At 37.2% G+C, this 20153-nt stretch overlaps 1 protein-coding gene and 1 pseudogene across 2 annotated transcripts; both read right to left on the bottom strand.

Moving 5' to 3' along the window:
- Positions 1-1984: 1984 nt before the first annotated feature.
- Positions 1985-7728, bottom strand: LOC137721950 (subtilisin-like protease SBT3.9). Its single transcript, XM_068460966.2, has 11 exons — positions 7348-7728; positions 7092-7183; positions 6269-6366; positions 6002-6157; positions 5808-5919; positions 4562-5105; positions 3656-3753; positions 3314-3556; positions 3010-3124; positions 2726-2927; positions 1985-2648 (listed from the first exon to the last, which is right to left on the bottom strand). Exons 1-11 carry the CDS (start codon positions 7582-7584, stop codon positions 2080-2082), a joined length of 2466 nt encoding a protein of 821 aa, XP_068317067.2. The 5' UTR covers positions 7585-7728; the 3' UTR covers positions 1985-2079.
- Positions 7729-13521: 5793 nt separating this feature from the next.
- LOC137726344 (antimicrobial ginkbilobin-2-like protein pseudogene) lies at positions 13522-14437 on the bottom strand (annotated as a pseudogene). The gene has a single exon (XR_015963056.1). The product of XR_015963056.1 is annotated as an antimicrobial ginkbilobin-2-like protein pseudogene (transcript).
- Between the last annotated feature and the right edge of the window lie 5716 nt (positions 14438-20153).

Here is a 20153-nt window from a genome sequence, read left to right as displayed (position 1 = left end):
TAATAATAACATGACATAGTGGATCTTTCAGAATCCATGTGGATTGTCAAATAACGGTCCAAACAAGTAAACAGATCTCAACTAAAATTCACCATATTTTAAAAAAATAAAGTAAAAGTAAATAAAAAGAACCAAGTACCTAAGCTCAATAGAGCTTCCCTGTCCTAAAGCAGCAAGCGCTATACAGCAAACCCAACATCAATACAAACAGGACTCAGTTTTCAACTATCTTTGCTCCGAAAGACCGGCATGATCAGCTTATCAGAAGAACAGAAGAAAAATCATCACTCAAGATAAATCGAGGAACATGAAGTAACAGCTGCTCACAATCTCATTTAACCTCAGCATTTGAAATCCCCTGCCAAGATAACTTTCTCTAGGGCAACAAATAAGTATGAATGCAGGCTTTATTTAAAATCCCTTGGGTTCAAAAACATGTTGGGAGTTTACAAAGTCCATGGCAGTGTAGTTACCAATGGAAGAGATATGTAACCTTGCACTCCGAGTAACCCAACGGACATGAACTGCAGGCCATGCCAAACCTCTTGTCTACCGAGAGAAGATGTCGTGTTCAGTTACAAAGTCAATTAAAACAAATCAAGTGCAGGAGTATGTCATAGTAATTCTTTTTACTGGTAGTAGGAGAGCTAATAGAAGGACATGATGTCAACGAAGATAAGACATGCAAGTGGAGGACATCATAACAACCCATTAGAGGAGTAACTAACACTGTTTATCTCAAAGAAAAGAGCATATGAATGGTTTGAAAGGTGGGAAGAAACCTGAACCTATGTATTTTGCTGCAGGAATAACGAAAACTGCATCAGAAAGTTTATATCATCAAGTTGTGTATACAAAATATGAATCATAAATACTTACAAATTCCTTGCAAATTGCGCCAAGTTGCTGCAGAAAATTCAAATTCTGAATCAATGTGACAAAAAAGTACCCAACAAGCATACGAATTTATTCACTGCACCACCACAGAGGCACTAGGGTTAAGAGAGGAGGAGACACTAACACCTCTTACAAGCGCGGTAGTAACCATATTTGAAGTTGCAATGGGAAGGAGTCACAGGACCATGACACATAATTCAGACCATCACACCTCACAGTTCCAGGACCTACACAAACAAACTAAACAATAGTAAACAGAGCTCAGCCTTCTCACCTAGACAAATCTTGGTTAAATCCAACACCAGCATCCCTCCACTTGTGCACCTTGTCCACACTATCCTTAAAACGTTCTTCAAGTCGAGCAAACCCATCTGTATATGCCCCCTGATGTTATCGTACATGTGACGGATTAATGCAGTAAAAAATGGGAATAACAAATTGTCTATCTCTCTCCTTGCATCGCAGTATATGCGCAAGTTCATCCAAACACCATGTAGAAGAAGCATAGTTTGCTGAGAAATGATTGCTGAAAGATATGAATTCTTGATTGCTTTCATAAGTGCAGGCGCAATTTCATCTACTCCTTTAAGACTATGATCCATGCATGTTTTGGTTTTCTTCCCATGTATAGCAGGATGAACATGGCTGCTAAAGGCACTGCGGGTGTCCTCGCCTCTTTTCTTGAGGGGAGTTAGCAGCAGCAGAAGCAGTCATACTCCTAGCCTGCACACCCACAAGTCAAAACATACAAATGAAGCTGGTTGGCAAGCGTTTCCTTGCCACGCAGTTTGGAAACTTGATACCGGATAAGAACATTGTGCATAAACAGCAGCAAGGCTGGTCCCAGCAGTTGAATGGCTTCTGCTTTGATTAAAACAATTGCTCTACATAATACGTTAAGCATATAAAATGGACCAGGAGGACGATGCTATTAGTATTTTTCGAGTATATGACCAAGAACCTAAAACCCATAATCACCCAAAAGAATTTTTTTCCGTATGCGGTTTAGGTTCTTTGCTTGGTCGCCAAGCAACATACTTTGAGGGATGGTGAAAAAGTCAAACAACAGATTTTTAATGAAGCAAAGTGATACAGAACGATGAATCATTTATTCATAAGGATACAATTATAATTACAATCAGATTAACTCCAGATTTGGTTTTCAAAATGAATGGCAGTTCATCATGTGTCTGCATAAAAATCATCAAGGACAATTCGAACTATGAGTGGTATCCTAACTACATGCAAACCATCTTCCCAAAACAGATTTCCGAAGGAGAATCTTCCTTGAATTCTTAATAGGGAACGAAAAGTAACCTTAAACTCCAGCTTCTTTACAGTAGAGTTGAATGACAAAATTGATGGCTTAACTCTCACAGACACACCTGCAGGCGTTATAACACGAGCATTGTAGGTAGAATTAACTGGACCTACATTTGTGACCGTTCTTGATACTGTTGTGCTCTGCTTCAGCTCATGAATGGTGATAGAAGGAAGATTAAGGTTATTAATGAAGTTGGTTGATTTACGGCATGTGATCTTAGCCCCAGCCACTAAACTGATGGCTGTGTTGTTATAACCCATGGAGCACAGGAAACGGATATAATCTGATGATTCTATGTCATATATGAGACCAGGAGCTATGGCTTTGTTAGGATCAACATGACCACCACCATAGTCAAATGGATCGGCCGGCTTGTGAGGAGCTCCCTCGGCCACAATACTTTGACCATATTCATCTTCTAGAGAAGCTGTAAAGAGGAAGAACAATCAGTTCTCCAAAAAGTTCCTTGAATGCACTAGATGCCATGAAATTTTACTTTCTCACCTGTTGTAACCAGGGAAGACTTTATTGCAGCAGGACTCCACGTTGGATGGATAGATTTAAGAAGAGCAACAATACCGGATATATGGGGACAAGCCATGGAAGTTCCTGATTCAATTTTGAAAATATCTGGATTTGCTTGATTTTGGGACTGAGCAGGAGACCAGGAGGCTAATATATTAACACCAGGAGCAGCAATGTCTGGCTGCATAACACATTCGAATCGTTAATAATATAGTTCTTAAGAAAAGAAAAATTAATGAAACAATATAACACAGTTTATATACCTTAAGTATGGAAGGAGAGAGAGAATTGGGTCCTCGGGAAGAGAAAAATGCCACTTCTGGGGATATCTGTTGTCCCACTAGTGTTTTTGAAGGATTGAACTTGACTACGGGATTTCTGTGGCACATCATTCGATTAGGGCACTGTTATTAGCCTCCTCAAGATAAAGAAGGGAAATGTAATTGTGTCTTCTATGAGGAGCGATATTGACGAGTGACAAGAACTAAAGCATGAAAAGGCTCTTTATTTTTATTTCCATATGGTACACATTCTGCATAAAGACAAGTTACACATACTAGAGAATACCTGGTTGCTCTAATGTATGTTAGCAGATTTGTGCCAATTGCAAAGTCAACTTGAACACAAGGTAGACTACCCGAAGACAAAGAAACATCCTTGCTAGGAAACTGAGCAAAAATGAGACCAGCGCCCCTAGCACTCGTCACAGTTGTCGTTGCAGGAATAGCTGACCTCTGTGATCGAGATTGGAAACAAAGAATGACCTTTCCACTTGCTAAAGTTTCATTTAGAGTTCCCGGATAACAGCTCCTGTTAAAAATGGGCACCATTATAATGTGTATTTCTCTACAGTGAGGTACGAGGCTCATGTAGAATTCAAGCTCAAAAATAGAGGAAAAGGTTTAATACCCGGCAGTGTCTTCATCTGAATCAATAGATGCAATGTCTCCTCCATAAACAAGAGGGTAATACTTGTTTCTATCCATCCCTGTATACAAAGCCTGACCCTACATGAGAAAATAAATTTCATTTCCAGGTTTTTGTAGTTTTGCATTTACCAGTACCAACTTAGACGTTTAAATGGAAACTCAGAATCAAGTTGAAGCATTAAGGATATAGTATATACGGTTTAATTTTCAACTTCGAACACAGTGCATTATTCATTTAAATCGCATCGCTAATCCACAATGATGAAAATTCTTAAAAATGATTAAAACAACAAAACACTAAACACTTCTATCGGTAGAACAAACCCAAATGATTTTGAGAACACTACCAGGATGATTTGCTTTGATTGGTATTTCAGAACAAACTTTCTCTTACACAATTAACGACATACCATTTTCAAATTGATAAATATGCAACATTTCCAAACAACTCCAAGGGTCTCAGATTCTGAAACTAAATCAAATAGAGTAACGTATTGCTCTTCTAGATCATGGAAACAACATGAATGGTAACAAATTAATGGATCATAAATTTCAAATCAACGATTTCCATTATTGTGCAAGTTTGCTTTAACAATGCTAAGAGCGATGCATTAGTAAAAGAGAATTTCACATAATGGCCTAATATACATGCTATGCATAGAGTAGCATAAGAATGTTCTCTTGTGACACAATGTGATATGCTTATTTAAAGACTGCTACTCAGAACCACGCATTTAGAACCAAGGGCTTGACTGATAACTGGCAACATATCACAGCAGACTGTCTATCAAGTGATTAACATAACTCGTTGTATACCATAGCGCTAATCATGTCAATAAGAAGCAAACAAAAACTTCATGGCTAAAAGAAGGAAGTGATGATATACCACAACAGTTTGATTGTTTCCCAGGGTAATCACAGTAGGGAAAGCCCTATCAATAGTGCTTGCCACAACAGTGAAAATCCAGGGAGCAGAATTTATGACAGTTTGAGGGTATGGACCAGAATTTCCAGCAGAGCATACAACAGAGATTCCTTTGGCAACAGCATGGAAAGAGCCAATGGCCACAGCATCCTCAACATAAGAAGAAAGTGGAGGTGGAGAACCAAGAGATACAGACAACACATCTACACCATCATAGATTGCATCATCAAATGCGGCAAGCAGGTCTGCTGAGCTGCAGTCACCAGTTGCCCAACAAACTTTATAGACAGCTAACCGAGCTGAAGGAGCACCCCCTCTTGCCAATCCTGCAGCTAATCCCTTATAGCTTGCATTTTCTATTGAATCACCAGCTGCGGTGGATGATGTATGAGTACCATGTCCTGCAGCATCTCGGGGAGATAGATATTCAAACTCATCACTTGTACTTAGATTTCCGAATTCAGCTTCATATCCTTTACTATACCACCGTGCACCAATTATTTTGCTGCTTATCATAGAAAATAGAATAAATAAACCATGTCGTTCTCTGACTGTAGTTCAGCAAAGAATACCAATAAATGGTTTCCCTTAAGGGACTTGATGAAGTTAGTCAAACTCCTTTGTTGTTTAGATATGGTTCGCAAGTAAACACCATAAATGCGGATTAAAAAAGGACTACTAAGATAAAAATTTGGTAATTGTTGAAAATTAAGCACTAAACTGAAATATTTGGTTAGAAGCAGCCCGCACTTGATACTTATAGGTATAGATTCTGGGATCTTGATAGCTGAAGAATCCTTTACACTAATTGACATGCAACATTTTTCATAGTTTTTATCAATTTATTATGATGACATACTTTGTCCCTAAAAGAAAAACCTAATGATAATTTTGCAGTTAGCACAAGGCAGAGCTCTCCAAAGTAGACTGATACAAAAGTCATTGCTGATGTTGAGTTCGAAAATTAGTAGAACGGGACAATGGGAAGGTTGTGACCATTTCCACCACATGATATATTTAAACTGATCGCTTCAACTATTATTAGGTTAGTGGTTCAATATAACCACTAATCCAGTTTACCGAAACAACTCCCTTCTAAAACAAGTGAAGGAACAATATATCACCAGGTACACAACAGTTGACTACGTCATCATATGAGGAAATGATGAAAAATATAACAATATACATGCAAATGAAATAAACTAACCGGTTACAATGGGAGCGATTGAACCTTTCTCCTTCTTGACATATCCCTCTGAATCGGGATGGGGCATCTCCCATACCCTCATCTCTGAAGCTTTCAGACTCAGGCCAAATTCCTGAGAATCAAAATACAATATAAGTAAAATGTAATCTGATCTAATATACTTTGCAAGATGTAGAGAATTTTGAAATCCTGACCAGTGTCCATGATTCCAATAATAGACCCAATGCCCGATTGACTCTTTGAAAGAATTCCATTTCTAATATGAGAGTTTACTTCCAGAAAATTCCAACTTCTAGTCGTATGCAAATTAAGAATTCTGTTTGGAATGACATGAACAACGCCAGGGGAATCTGCATTAAGTTTTCAGCAAAGGAAAATATAAATTAAGTTACTTATTAGAAAAGAAAATTCTGACTCAAAAGAAAGAAAACATAGTTTACAGTTCACTAAAATTGTAACACCTGCAATAAGCTTTGCTTGACATGGAGTTAGGACAGCAGCGAACCCTGAAAATCCATGCTTGTAGTTGTACAGAATTGATTCCTTTGCGGCTTCTTTGCTGAAAATTTTACTCACAACCTGTTACTTTTATATTATGCTGTAATCCTGTCCAGTTAAAATATGCTTTTTTCGGATGATTTTTCATGTCCATGCCTATGAGATGCACCCTGTGCTTGTGATATTGCAGAGAAAGAGGTACCATTGGCCAAACAAGCAAAACTAGCATGCCACAAAACAGCAGACATTCACACACACATATGCATGTTTACTGAAGGGAGTTTTCGGTCTATGCTATTGAAGTTGTCATCATATATCAGTCACAGCTATGAAAACTCCATCCCCCTGTGTCATTTCTCAAACCAAACAGCATATCGTTTTATTATGAAGTAAAACAGCAGCAGCATGTTTAACCTTTTCTTCTCGAAAAATGTTGAGGAATTTTCACTACAAAATGCATTGAAACACGTAAGGCCTTACGAATTTTTTTCTTGCAAAATGATACGAAATATTTTAGCACAAAATGCATTGAAACATGTCAAGGCCGTAGGAAGGTAGTTACAAACAATTATGTAGCAATATAGTCCCTTCCCCCAGTTATGAACATAGAGAACAACCATTTCATTGGGAAAAAAAAACATACAGAAAACCTAGCAATTTGAACAAATTTGTGTTCCTAAATTAGAAATAGAAATCAGTTCATCTTCTTTTGTTGGTTAAGTTTAAATTTAACTTAAATTGAACCGCACATAGTCAAAGATAAAAGTTTGGATAAGTATCAATGACCTTCCAAATACAGATGACAGAGTCTGATGGTGAGACTCAGAAACCAGTTCAGGCTCTCCATGCTGTCTTTCTCCCATATACACAATGTAAACCTGCCAAAACCAAAAACCCACAAAAACAAAGTGATCATATTGTAACATTCAATAACAAAGCAAATAAAGAATAAACTATAAAGTAGTTTATAATAGAATATCGCCTTTGTCAAAACAAATAAAGAATAAACTATAAAGCACACAAAGAATAGGTTAAGACTCACATTTTTGGAAGCCAAAGAGAGAAGAAACCCAGAATTCTGTAGAGCAAGAAGAAGAAAAAGGGTGCCGATAACCCCACAAGGAGAAGCCATGCGATGTGAACGAGTGACCTGAAAAATGGCAATTCGAAAACACAGAAAGCTCAGAGTGTTTGAGTTAATAAACTTGGGGGTTGTGGAAGGAAGTAGCGAGAGTATGCTGTGTTGCAATTGTTGCTGGTGGGACAATAAGCAAAGCATTTACAACAGTCGGCATTCAGCTCAGGATTGATGAGAATAATGTGATGTGGAAAAAGCATAATCCAAAAACCAAAGACTCAAGAGGGTTGACTGAAATTTTCCACATTTGGTGTGGAGAAGCGTGGTCACTTCCTTAACTACCCTACATTCTACTGTTCAACGTGGGAATGGAATTCATGGTCAAATCATTCTCGATGGAGGCGCTATAACCTCGGGACTCTATATGAGCTTTTATGTAAAGTTGACTTGGGGGTAATTTATTTTTGGCTTATTTTTTGTTACGGTATTTGGAATTCTATATGAAACATTATTTTGTAATTTAAAAGTCATCATTTTACTTTTTTAAAATTTAAAATTCGTTTCACCTTGACTTGTAGAGATTTCATTCTCCCTGAAATTTATAGGTCGCTTCCTGAAATATATGTGGATCTAACATTCAATAAGACTATGCGATGTATGCAATAAATTTGATTATAAATCTCTATTATGGATTAACATTCAATAATCAAAGAATAATAGGTTTAAGGGAAATTGAAGAGATGAAAAAATAAAAAAGAATTGATTAGCTTGGGGCACTCAAACCAAATCCATATTAGAAATTAACAGATCTAAGGTAATGTAGAGCGAATTTTGAGTTTTATAGAGATGACTTTCAAGTTTTCAGGGACAAAATGAAATCAAAATTGAGTTTTATATAACCTAGCATAGGTTGAAGAGTGATGAAAGCAAAAAGAGAGAAATCAATGTTGTAACACATTTGAGTAGATAATTTGTACGTGGTCTTTAGTGGATAGGATAGGATGTTGAGTTTCTATCAATGCATCATGGTTCAAAATTGATCTGCAAATTAAAGTAATAGTTTGGAACTCTGCTCCCTTTCCTAATAATAATAATTTTTTTTTTGAAAAAAAAAAAGTTAAAGCAAATAATAGTTGAATTGAGAAAATATATATATAGGTTGGGTAGCTCTATGCACGATAGCTCGGCACAGTATGGGAGGCGAACAAAAATCAAAATCAAAAACAAAAATTAGTACGATTTGGTTCGCAATCATGGGGTGTGCCGAACTTATACCCAACCTTATAGGTTTAGTATGAAACTATTCTGTTTCTATTTTGGGCTTTAGCTAAAAGCCCACTCTTTAATTTTGTTTTGTGAAAAAAATAGGCCCAATTTTCATTTTTTGGGCCAAGGAATATTGATGCTCCAAGACCTTGGCAGGAAAACACTACGCGTTATCCACCTTGTAATCGTCTTTACCACAAGTGGTGCGAGCGGGACCCCTCTTCCTCGCACTCAATCGCAATCCGTAATTGGCACTAGGAGAACTTCTCATCAACAGCGAGAGGCAACTATACACCTGTAGGATCCCAGCTTGATGTTACTCCTATTGATTTGCCTACTCAAGCACCTACTACAAAGAGAATGCCGTTCGCCGCAGCTGGCGTAAGAAATAAAAATAAATAAATATTATACACCATGATCAGCATAGTTATTATCACATAACGTTACACCAATCATCACTGCATATTAATACCATTTTTGCTTTTGCATTGTAGGTGTTGGTGGTTTTATCCCAAACTTGATGAAACACCAGTACGCGGGGCATGTTGGTTGGTTAAATAGACCAATCGTACTGTTTGTATTGTGCAAGTAAAGATCAAGATCGTTATAGACTTGTGCATAGGTGAGCGATACATAAGGTCGTTCATAGATTGTTGACGCATGATGCAAGGGTCATTGTTCACCAACACTGCCCAATAAACAAGGCATATTGGCAAAAAAAATGTCTGACGAGTCAAAGTCAGACCTCATCTAAGAGATTACTGTGAGTAGAATTAATTAATAATCTTTGATCGAGACATATACATTGTAGTAATCTCTATAGCAACCTGAATTTTACTATACAAACAGCATGTATTTTTTTTTAAACTTTCTTTTAAGTTTAGGTCTGCATTTTGTTGAAATAAAAATCACAACCTTTGTTTTTGTGAATTTTAACTTGGACACCAAAATTGAACAACATTATGATTATGTTGACTGACTTATGTCTAGACGGTATTGAGTTTAAGTACGAGTTACATGCATACTTTTTAGAGTGGGCATCGCCTGACGAGGCATGGCCAATATATGAACTCAAGACTTGGGGAACTTGGAGTGGGAGTTTTTATATGAACATTTTCAGTCAGAGAAGTTTATGGTATTCTTTTAGTTGGTTCATACCAGCAAAGCAGTTAGTCTTCATTTTTTGTCAAGTATATGTGCACTAGCTAAGAAACTGTTATATTGTTGCGAAATGTAGAAGCAATCAGATGCTAACAAGAAAAATCGAGCCCAAAATAAGCATCAGTGTCACGCTGGTTCGTGCCCACTTGCCTACATAATGGAGGTGTAGGAGTATACACAGGTTAAGTAATGAATGTTTTAGTGCTATGTTGTTTGTAGCAAATTAAAATTTGGCATATCTGCTTTTGGTTTGTTGGATAATGATTTTGACTCAATATAAGGGTTGTGGTATTTAAGAATCTGGTTGCTAGCATGATCCATTTCTATGTATGTACAATTTTTCTCATTTGTATTTGATTTTATACACTGATCATTACTATATTTGAAGCTAACAGGCAGGTTCGCAATTCCCTAAGATTGATACTTTTAACATTGCTTATGCTGAGAAGAGCAAAAACTGGACCAATAAGACTGCCAAGTCCAAATTTGTAAGTCTGAAGTTGATTCTGTTTTAGTGTTGTATAATAAATAAAGCTGTAAATTTCGGACGAAGTTCTAATCTATGCCCTTTGTTTTAAGGATGATATGGTTGCTAGGAAATAGGATTATCTCAATGAATTGGCTAAGGATTATCCAGAGGATACTCCATTAGATGACATAGCAGTAACTGATACAGATGTTGGTCTTCATATCCTTACTGATGTACTGATGTTAAGCCCAGTAGGCAGATATGTGGTTTAGGTGATGACCGAGTTCGTGAGCTTGGTGGATTGACTTCTCGATCGTCACTTAAAGCGCGTTAGTTGGAGGAGGAGTTGGTAGAGGAAAGAGTTGCTTGACAGGTAGCTGACGCACCAAGCTCCCCGGTGCATCAAAATCCTCCTCCAACGGTCGAGCAGCTCTTTCCTCTGCAAGCTCCTCCTCCAACTCACAGGTTCTAAGTGACGTCCGAGAAGTCGATCCACCAAACCCATGAACTCGGCCATCACCCAAAGCGCGTATCTACCTACTGGGTTTAACACCCAGTACACAGTTAAGGATAAGAAGACAAAATCTTTATCAAGTACTGCTATGTCATCTAATGGAGTATTCTCAGGATAATCCTTTGTAAATTCATTAAGACAATCCTCTTTCCTAACAAGCGTCTCATCCTTTAAAAGAAATGAGTTTTAAAGAAAAGTCCACGGTACTGTTTACTTTAACGAAAAACCACATTTTTACACTAAAAAATCAAACTTGATACTATTCACTTTACCCTTTATTTTGTCTTTATCGTTAAAACTCAAAAATTTCAAACCCTTTTCATTAGTTTTCCTTTAAAAAAAAACAAGAAAGGCATAGAATAGAACTTTGTCCGAAATTTACAGCTTAATTATTAAACAACACCAAAGCATTAATTCCATTTTAGACTTACAAATTTGGACTTGGCTGCCTCATTGGTCCAGTTTTTGTTCTTCAAGGCATGAGCAATCTCAAAAGTATCAATCTCATGAAACTGGGAACCCTCTGCCATTTATTAATTTATCTTCAAAAATAGTAATAATATACATAATAAGATCAAATACAATGCCAGAAATTAGATAGCCATAGAAATAGATCATGCTAGCAACTAGTTTCTTAAATACCACAACCCTTATATTGAGTCAAAATCATCATCCCACAAACCAAAAACAGATATGCCAAATTTTAATTTGCTACAAGCAACATAGCACTAAAACATTCATTGCTTAACATGTGTATACTCCTGACTATGTAGGCAAGTGGGTGGAACCTGCATGACACTCATAGTTTTTTTGGGCTCGATTTATCTTGGTGGCTCGGCTCCAGTGGTTTAGGCAGAAATTAAAACTGGGAACCTTCTACCATTTATTAATTTATCTTCAAAAATAGTAATGATATACATAATAAGATCAAATACAATGCCAGAAATTAGATAGCCATAGAAATGGATCATGCTAGCAACCAGATTCTTAAATACCACAACCCTTATATTGAGTCAAAATCATTATCCCACAAACCAAAAACAGATATGCCAAATTTTAATTTGGTACAAACAACATAGCACTAAAACATTCATTACTTAACATGTGTATACTCCTCACTATGTAGGCAAGTGGGCGGAACCTGCATGACACTCATAGTTTTTTTGGGTTTGATTTATCTTGGTGGCTCGGCTCCAGCGGTTTAGGCAGTTGGCCTAATTTTTTTTGCTTTCAAATTCCTAATATCAATTCCTATAATCTGGCAACATTTTGAGTATAATGTACGCACAATCTATGTAGAATTTAAAATTCGTAAAACATAAAGTTGGTTCATGCATTATGGTGAAGGTTCACGCAGTGAAGGCTGAAAAAATATTAAGATAAACATCGTTATTTTGGAAGAAGTTGGATTACGTGATGGTATTGATGAATTGGTTTGTAGGAGTTCCTCCTCCGGATTTCGAATGTCCATCTTCAAAGCTTGTATATTATAATTAAAGAGCTTGCTGATAATGTGTTGTGGCCTATAATTAACTGAGGCAAATAGAGGGTGCGGCATAGAGAGAAAGAGAGATGGAAAATTGGATTGAGGAATTCTGTGTGTTATTTCTCATTCCTTGTGCCTTTATTTATAGTAAACCAAGGAGGATTCATTGCCTTGCAATTAATACAATCCTAAAGGAAAAAGTTCTTCTAGTATTCTAAATATAATCTACTAATGATTTGCACAATACGCAGGCAGTGGCGGATCTAGGATTTTAGCAAGGAGAGAAAGGTGGTGCGGGTGGGTGCAGACGTCCTTCCATGGCAAAGAGAGGGTTGGATTATGAGTGGGCAAGGCTGGGTTCAACGGAAGATGTTTTGGCGGAGAGGAGGGCTTAGCGGTGGAGAGGCTTTTGCAGACGAGATTTGTAGCATACAGCAAAGTAGGCTTACGAGGAAAGAGTGGCTGTTTGGTTATGGGTGCAATGTTAGAGTTGGTTGTTTGGTTATAGATTTAGAGAGAGTTTTGGTTGACATGTGTCTTTTATTTATTGGTGGTCAGTAAAACAATACAGTGACTAGTCAGTGTCTAAATATTGTCTTTTTTTTAATGGTTTGGCTCAAAACGGTTTCGTTTTGGCCAAGTCATTTGAAAGAAAAAGTCATCTTCTTTCTCCTTCTGTTTTGCAGAAGGTGCTCGGCAACCATGGCTGCTCTTTTCCTCCACCACAACCCAGATTAGGGTGTTCCTTGGAGGTTTTCATAGCCACTTTTCTAAGCCTTTGGGTGGTCCTGGGACCACCTTAGTCTCTTAATAGATCCACCCATGTACGGTACTAAAAGTATATTCATAACAAGTACTTAATTATTCTCCATAAGGTAAGTATTTATAAGAGAACAAGATACAAGACTTGTTCAAAACCGTAAATAAGTCGATCGTAATTGTACAAGCAACCACATATTTACATAGACAAGAAAACCTATATATTAGGCTGTAGTCACCACTCCCCATCACCTTATCTTGGGATGAGTTGTGAATACCACCTTTTTTCCTTGAATTATGGCAGCTGATTGTGCCGAGAAGATTGAGGTGTGTTGTCCCGCATTCCATGCCTTCCCTCACTCAATTCCAATCTCATATACATGTCTTGTAATCTTGTAAAGATCTCATATGAAATATAAATCAGCAGATTCCCACTCAATGCTAACTTCGAAGATAAATACAATCTCATAAAACTACTCAATATACCATAATGCTTTTCTTTTATAACACAAACACAATCAGTAAACACAGATCCATATCCTTGGACAAATTTGTCAAGAGAGACATTCAAATATCATCTGAACATCATTTATTAGCAAGCATAACAAGACGTCGGTCACATTGTACTGAATAATTATACTCTTAAGTATTGACAATGGGATACAGTTCATACCCAACATTACAGCTCCCACCTACAACACGCCCACCTCGTTTTGCATCGCAGCAGTTTGGGAGTTCGCTTATTGCACTATCAAGACACTTTTTACAATCAACCCCAGAGAGGTCCCTCGTGCATTGAGCAATGCCATAAAGGGTTGTGAATGTATCGAGTTGTACCTCACCAGTAGCATAAAGCTTTTGATTAGCTTCAGAAGCTTCATTAGATAACCCACTTAACAACTCTTTAACTTTCTCATTGAATAGTGTCCCATTCTCTACTTCTTGGACGTTCCACATATAAAACCTGTTCCTGCTATCAATTTGCCCAAAAAAGCTCACATCTGAGTACTTTAAAAGGCAGTGATCGTACCAAATTATGGCTCCTTTATGATAAGGGCAGCGGTCTCGAAGCTCTTTGCTTGCGTCAACCACGCAAGTATTGCAATCTTTGCTTGAGACATCACCGCGGCAAAGGGCCAAGCCATTCACTTGGTTTTTAGCTTGGCCAGTTGAACCAATGCCAAAGCCAGAAGGAGGAACTTTGGTGTATAAAAGATGGAACAATGAGTTCAAGTTGGCACCATATGGACTATCAGCAGTGTAGTTTTCTGGGCTGAAACAAAAATGGTTAAGTGGGGAGGCACCACTTGCAGAATGGTGTAAAAGGCAAAGCACTAAGAGACCCAGAGGGATTGATTTGAAGAAGAACATGTTGGATTTATGAGATATATCAAAGAACGCAGTCGGTATATATAGATATATAAGAAGCTTCTAAGATATTGGTTCTGACTGGAGACGAAATTGTTGACTTGTTTTTTTTCATTTTTTTTTATGTGTTTCTAAGATATTGATTGTATTGAACGTCGTCAAAAGTCTCACCAGCCAATATAATAAACTTGACATTACTTATGGGATATTGACGTAGTTCTGGACAAATTAAACTTCCACGAATGATGTTGAAAGACGAATTCAAGCTAGCCACGGATGTTAGTATTAAAAGTAAAATGTCTAAAGCATCACACATTTTCAAGGCACTATACTGGTCGCTCTTTGGAACTTACATATGGATTATTAATTGTCTGTCTGGTGCTACTTTCCAGTGGAAGATTAGGTCAAGTTTTGCTCCTTTGGATCAAGCTCATGATTATGCTTAATGCGCTGAGGAGTTCTAGACAAACTACCTCAATATTTTTAGGATAATGCTATTCACACACCCTTTTATACCTCTAGAGCACACTCTTGTTAATCTTTGTCCATTGATCTTCTTCAATTCATTCATCTGACGATCGAATGTTAGATCCCACATCGCCAAGGGGAGAAGATCCTCTATGCCTTATACGTACATGCCCACCTCCACATAGCAAGAGATCTTTTGGGAGCTCACTAGCTTCGAGTTTCATCGGAATTCCGAAGTTAAGCGAGGTCGTGTGAGAGCAATCCTAGGATGGGTGAACCACTGGGAAGTTCTCGTGTGAATTTCCAGAAACAAAACCGTGAAGGTGTGGTCGGGGCCCAAAGCGAACAATATCGTGCTACGGTAGAATAGAGCCTGGGTCGGGATTTGACACTAAAATTGAGAAGAGTGTGGATGAGAGGTAAAAACAGGTGTGTAGATAGCACCACCTATTCATACCGTCGTTTTTTTTTTTTTTTTTTTTTTTTTGTTTTTGGTTTTTGGACAATCTATCAGTACTTAAAATTTATTATTATTATTGCCACTTAATACTACGGTCTAGTGATATTTCTGTTCGCTTAGTGATGTTCTTCTTCACTTGTAAATGAGAGGTCTTATGTTCAATTCTCGCCAAAGGCGAACTTGAACCACATTATTATGGGAAGCTTATCGTAAAACTTAACCCACTTCCCCACCCCTTTAGTGTAGATACTATAGTGTTCAAAAACATTATTATTATTATATATGGGTAAAGATCGGGAGGCACGTATTTGGACACATATTATTAGAGTCAACGTCATAATGTATTTCAATGATCCATCTGTCTATCTTCTAGCCTTCTAGGTCCTTATGACCCATTATAAATATGAGTAAACTGCTAAATTGGTCAATGAATTATTACTCGAGTGTCAATTAAATCCCTAGCTAGTTTTTTTTTTTTTTGGATAAACGAATCATTTATTAAAGACTGAAACCTTTGGTACAACCAGTTGCTCGAGTGTCAAATCTAAGGGGGGTCAAAGCCTCAGGGGGCAACAAAAGTTCCAAAAGTGAGGGTTATCAATAGAAAGGCCGACATGCGCAATAGCTTCAACGACAAAGTTTGCTTCCTTAAAAATATGATGCCCGGAAATCTCAACGAATTCAGTTGCAGTCCCCATAATGTCACCAATGATCTGGTGGATACGCCAACGGGGCTTCCACACTCCACGTGCGAGCTGAATGATAAGCAACGAGTCCCTTTCCACCCATAACCTCTAGACACCCTTTCGCTTGGCCAGCATCAGCCCTTCTTTTAGAGCAGTAGGCTCAGCCACATTGATAGTGGTTTCACCCATACACAATGCTCCAGCAACAATAGGAGTCCCCTCATGGTTTCGCAGAACAAAAGCCGCAGCACCCCTGCCTGCAGAAACAGAGACATCGAAATTTAACTTAACATATTCTGTCAGAAAAAGTAGTCCTTTTGAACTAATTAAAACCCGCCAATTAATTTCAGTACTATAATATTTGAAGCTACTCTATCAAATAATTCCCATTCATTTAAGTCACTTGACTTAACGTGACACCCTTTCGAGGATAGTAGTACTGTCCTTTTCTCTCCATAAACCCTTAATGTTGCATGGATGTAACGAATTTAACTATCAATTTACCATCCAAAGTTAAAACCATACATAGATTTCATTTCACCAAAAAAAGGTCGTACTTTTTTTTTTTAGTATAAGAAAAAGGTTATACATTAAACTAAATAGAAAATGTTAAATCTACCCTTTAGAATGTACCACATACAAGTCACGTGACTTAATGTGATGAAAAATTGCATATATATAATAGTTTTGAATCTTATAATAAGGATATATTAGTAGTTCTTAATGATTTTAAGAACTTATTTTTCCATAAAAATACTTTGGAGACTAAAATTGTGAAGTCCAAATATGTTTGCAAATGAAATAAATTGTCTTGGATTTTTTTTCCGTAAGAAATGAAATCAATTTTCCGTAACAATATCACATGATGTCACAAATGTTTCGTTATATAATATGAGCGTGCAATGACTTATATTTAAAGTTAGTAAAAGGAATAGCTTCGTAGTAGAGTTCTCGTTTTACTATAATAAAATATGGAACAAGGGAAGGACAATTGTAAGACTATATGTATTCATCTTATATTATATATTTCATTATTTTTCTCCTTTTTGCTCCAGAATATGAGTGTATTTTGAGCGAATTGTTAGGCAAGCTTGCAGTATTATGGTCAAAATGAATTAATTAAAAGTGGTGGGATGTATATGGTGGAATTAGTGGGATGTATAGTTACCAGAATCAATACCGTTATCTAGTAGTGCAAATCAAACGTGACCTCAGGGTGTGGCTCATATTGTTCCAGAAATAGATGACGCGCACGTTTGGTTATTCTATTTATTTTTGTTTTTTACGAGAAAAGTAAGATGTTCATTTGGAAGAAAGAAAACGTACAAAGTGAGGATAATGTGCTTAAATTAGTCTCGATAAAAATCTTGTTAGGAATTTTAACCTGGTTGAAGGAAAAAAAAAAAAAAAAAAAAACGTACCATACAAATAAACTAAGAATTAACTATCCTCACAACCAAATTTAAATGGACACAATTAATAGGAGGCATCTCCAAGTAGTACATCCGTGATTAAATTTGGACGTTCTTCATGCCACACCAAATCCTGAACACAACCTATTCCCGCACGAACTAGTCTATGGGCAACTTGGGTAGCCTGTCTTTTAACATGATCAGCTGTATATGAGAAAAAACCTATAATCAATTCCCGAGCATCATTAATAATAGGGCCAAGCGAAGAGCAATCCTCTCCGCGCCCGTTCAGCGCAGCTATGATGATCACCGTGTCTCCTTCCATCACACATCGTTGTCCACTCAACCCAATCCACTGAGCAAAAACTGCAGCGCGTCTTGCTGCACTCACCTCCACCTCCAGCATACAATTTGTTTGGGTGGATATTTAATATTGGGTTTAAGGCAATTGAAGGCCCAGACGTACAAAAATAAGAAAGGAAGTGGGCTGGGACAGGTGGCAGCGTGAGAAGTGACAAGCAATAGAGGACAGCTCATCCTAAAAAAAAAAATGTACTTTTCCATGACATGAGTAGGTAATTAATAGGCAGATGATGACTTACCATGCTTTGGAAGTCATCATCAAAAGAGAAGACTTGGACAATCGGGCTAGTAAAGTCTATAAAAGCGACAAGGAACACAAGCAAAAACTCTCTCTCAACCAATGAATCAAGCAACACTCAATTCTGCATTCAACAGCAAAAACCAGAAAGCTTTAGTTTATTCACTCATTTTCCCTTTCTTTAGTCGCACGTCCACTATAGAAAGCTATCTTTTGTCAGTTTTTAAAAGCTCTGCTACAATTTCTTTATCGTAGTATTGAATCCCTTTAAGTAAACCTTGTTTATATTTTCATTTTCCAAGACTCCAATATATGTAAAATACAAGGAGAAGTGTCTGCTAGAAAACAAACCTTGCCCGCCAAGGTTGTAATCATGCCCGAATCTCCTTTATTTGTACTTACATAAAGTAGATCTGTTGTTTATACATCTTTCATTAGATCCTATGTCATTTTAACTGCTTTCAAAATTGAATTCCAAGTGTTTATACATCTTTCAAAGTTGATTTCTGCATTCAAAAGTGAATTCTAAGTGTTTATTTGATTACTTTGCTTACTATTGCTTTAAGAACTTTTGTTTATCCTTACCTTTCTTTGTTAACCAATACCCTAGCCCCGTTACAACCCTTTGACTTCTATCTTGATTGTTATGTGTTTCAATATGTGGAGTTTAAAATTGGTTTGAGTATATGGTATCCCTGGTTCTCGCGTCTAAGTAGTGACATTTCATTCATGAGATCATATACCTGTACATGTTAATAATTCCAGAAAGTGCCTTCTTTGATTATACATATGTGAGTGCTAGTCTACATGTTTACATCAATCTTCTCACATATACCTAGTGCAGGGAGTGTAGTCAGAAAATCTGTGTGAAAATAGAGAGTATATCCAGTGAGGAATTGAGGGAATTCTCTAAGGCATGTTACTACGTTCAAAATGTTGTTTTAATTGATTAAATGCGAGCTAGTGAGTGGTGACTACGATTAAGTATATGCTCAAGGGTAAAGAGAACTAAAAGCTAAGTGTGGGGGAATTTGATAGGAGCATATTTATGCGACTTAGTTAGCTTGTTTTCTTGCATTTACATAGTTAGTTTCCATTTATTATAGTGTTTTAAGCTATTTTCGTGTGTTTGTAGGTCCTAATGGCAAAGTTGGCAAGAAAGTGCATTTTGGAGCCATTTGGAGCAGTTTTGGGTTTGGAATGGATAGCTTGCATATGGAGCAAGGTGGATGGACGAATTTGAAGTCAAATGAGGCTAGGAACATGCTACAAATCTAGAGAAACAAATTCAAGACAAAGAAGATAAGGAAAGAGCAAGAAACATGGAATATTATCCAAACAACCTTATCTTATCCAAACCTTATCCAACCTTATCTTATCTTATCCTAACCTAATCTTGTTGCACCTTAATTCCAGCTGCAAAGCGGACTTAATTTCAGATTAATTCACCTAAATATCAGGTTCTAGAAGCTCTATCCTTCTCCTACATTGCTGCTGCACCCTTTAGCCCTTGTTCTTCTAGAAACAATACCCTTTCTAGAAGGCCTAAATCCTTGCCGTAGGTTCCTAACCTTTTCCCACCTGATTTTTACCAAACCCTAATCTGATTTTCCCTAGGGTTTGCCGTGCATCACATATATATATATATATATATATATATATATATTTAAGTTTGTGCCGCATCCATCCCATCCATCCATTCACTCATTCATTCATTCAGCCATCAAACACCATAATTCACACCACAAACACCTAAATTACCCTAGTGCCGCAAGCAAGGAAGGAAGGAGAAGAGGACTTGTGCCGTGCTTGCCACCATCCAAGGGAGTGTTGTGCCTACCATTGGAGTGTGGAATGCTTCTGGGTTCTTTCTATCCTTAGTTTTAGTACAATGTTTATTTTAATTTGGTTTTCAATTATGATGAACATGAGGAACTAATTTCTTTATAGTTGGAGGTGAATTCGATGCCATGATTATATGTTTAATTTGAATTGATTACATCCAGTTATTGTTTCTTGAGTCTTGAATGTGATTTGCTTATCTGAGTTATCAAAACTTGTTTACGTATGTTGATTGAGGGTTGACACTTAATTTGCATGCATATATTTGATGCTAGAGT

This window comes from Pyrus communis, chromosome 5 (assembly GCF_041283825.1).
Source record: "Pyrus communis isolate YQ-2024b chromosome 5, ASM4128382v1, whole genome shotgun sequence".
Taxonomy (NCBI): domain Eukaryota; kingdom Viridiplantae; phylum Streptophyta; class Magnoliopsida; order Rosales; family Rosaceae; genus Pyrus; species Pyrus communis.
Note: the sequence above shows the minus strand (reverse complement) of the source record. Positions and strands in the feature narration are given on the sequence as shown.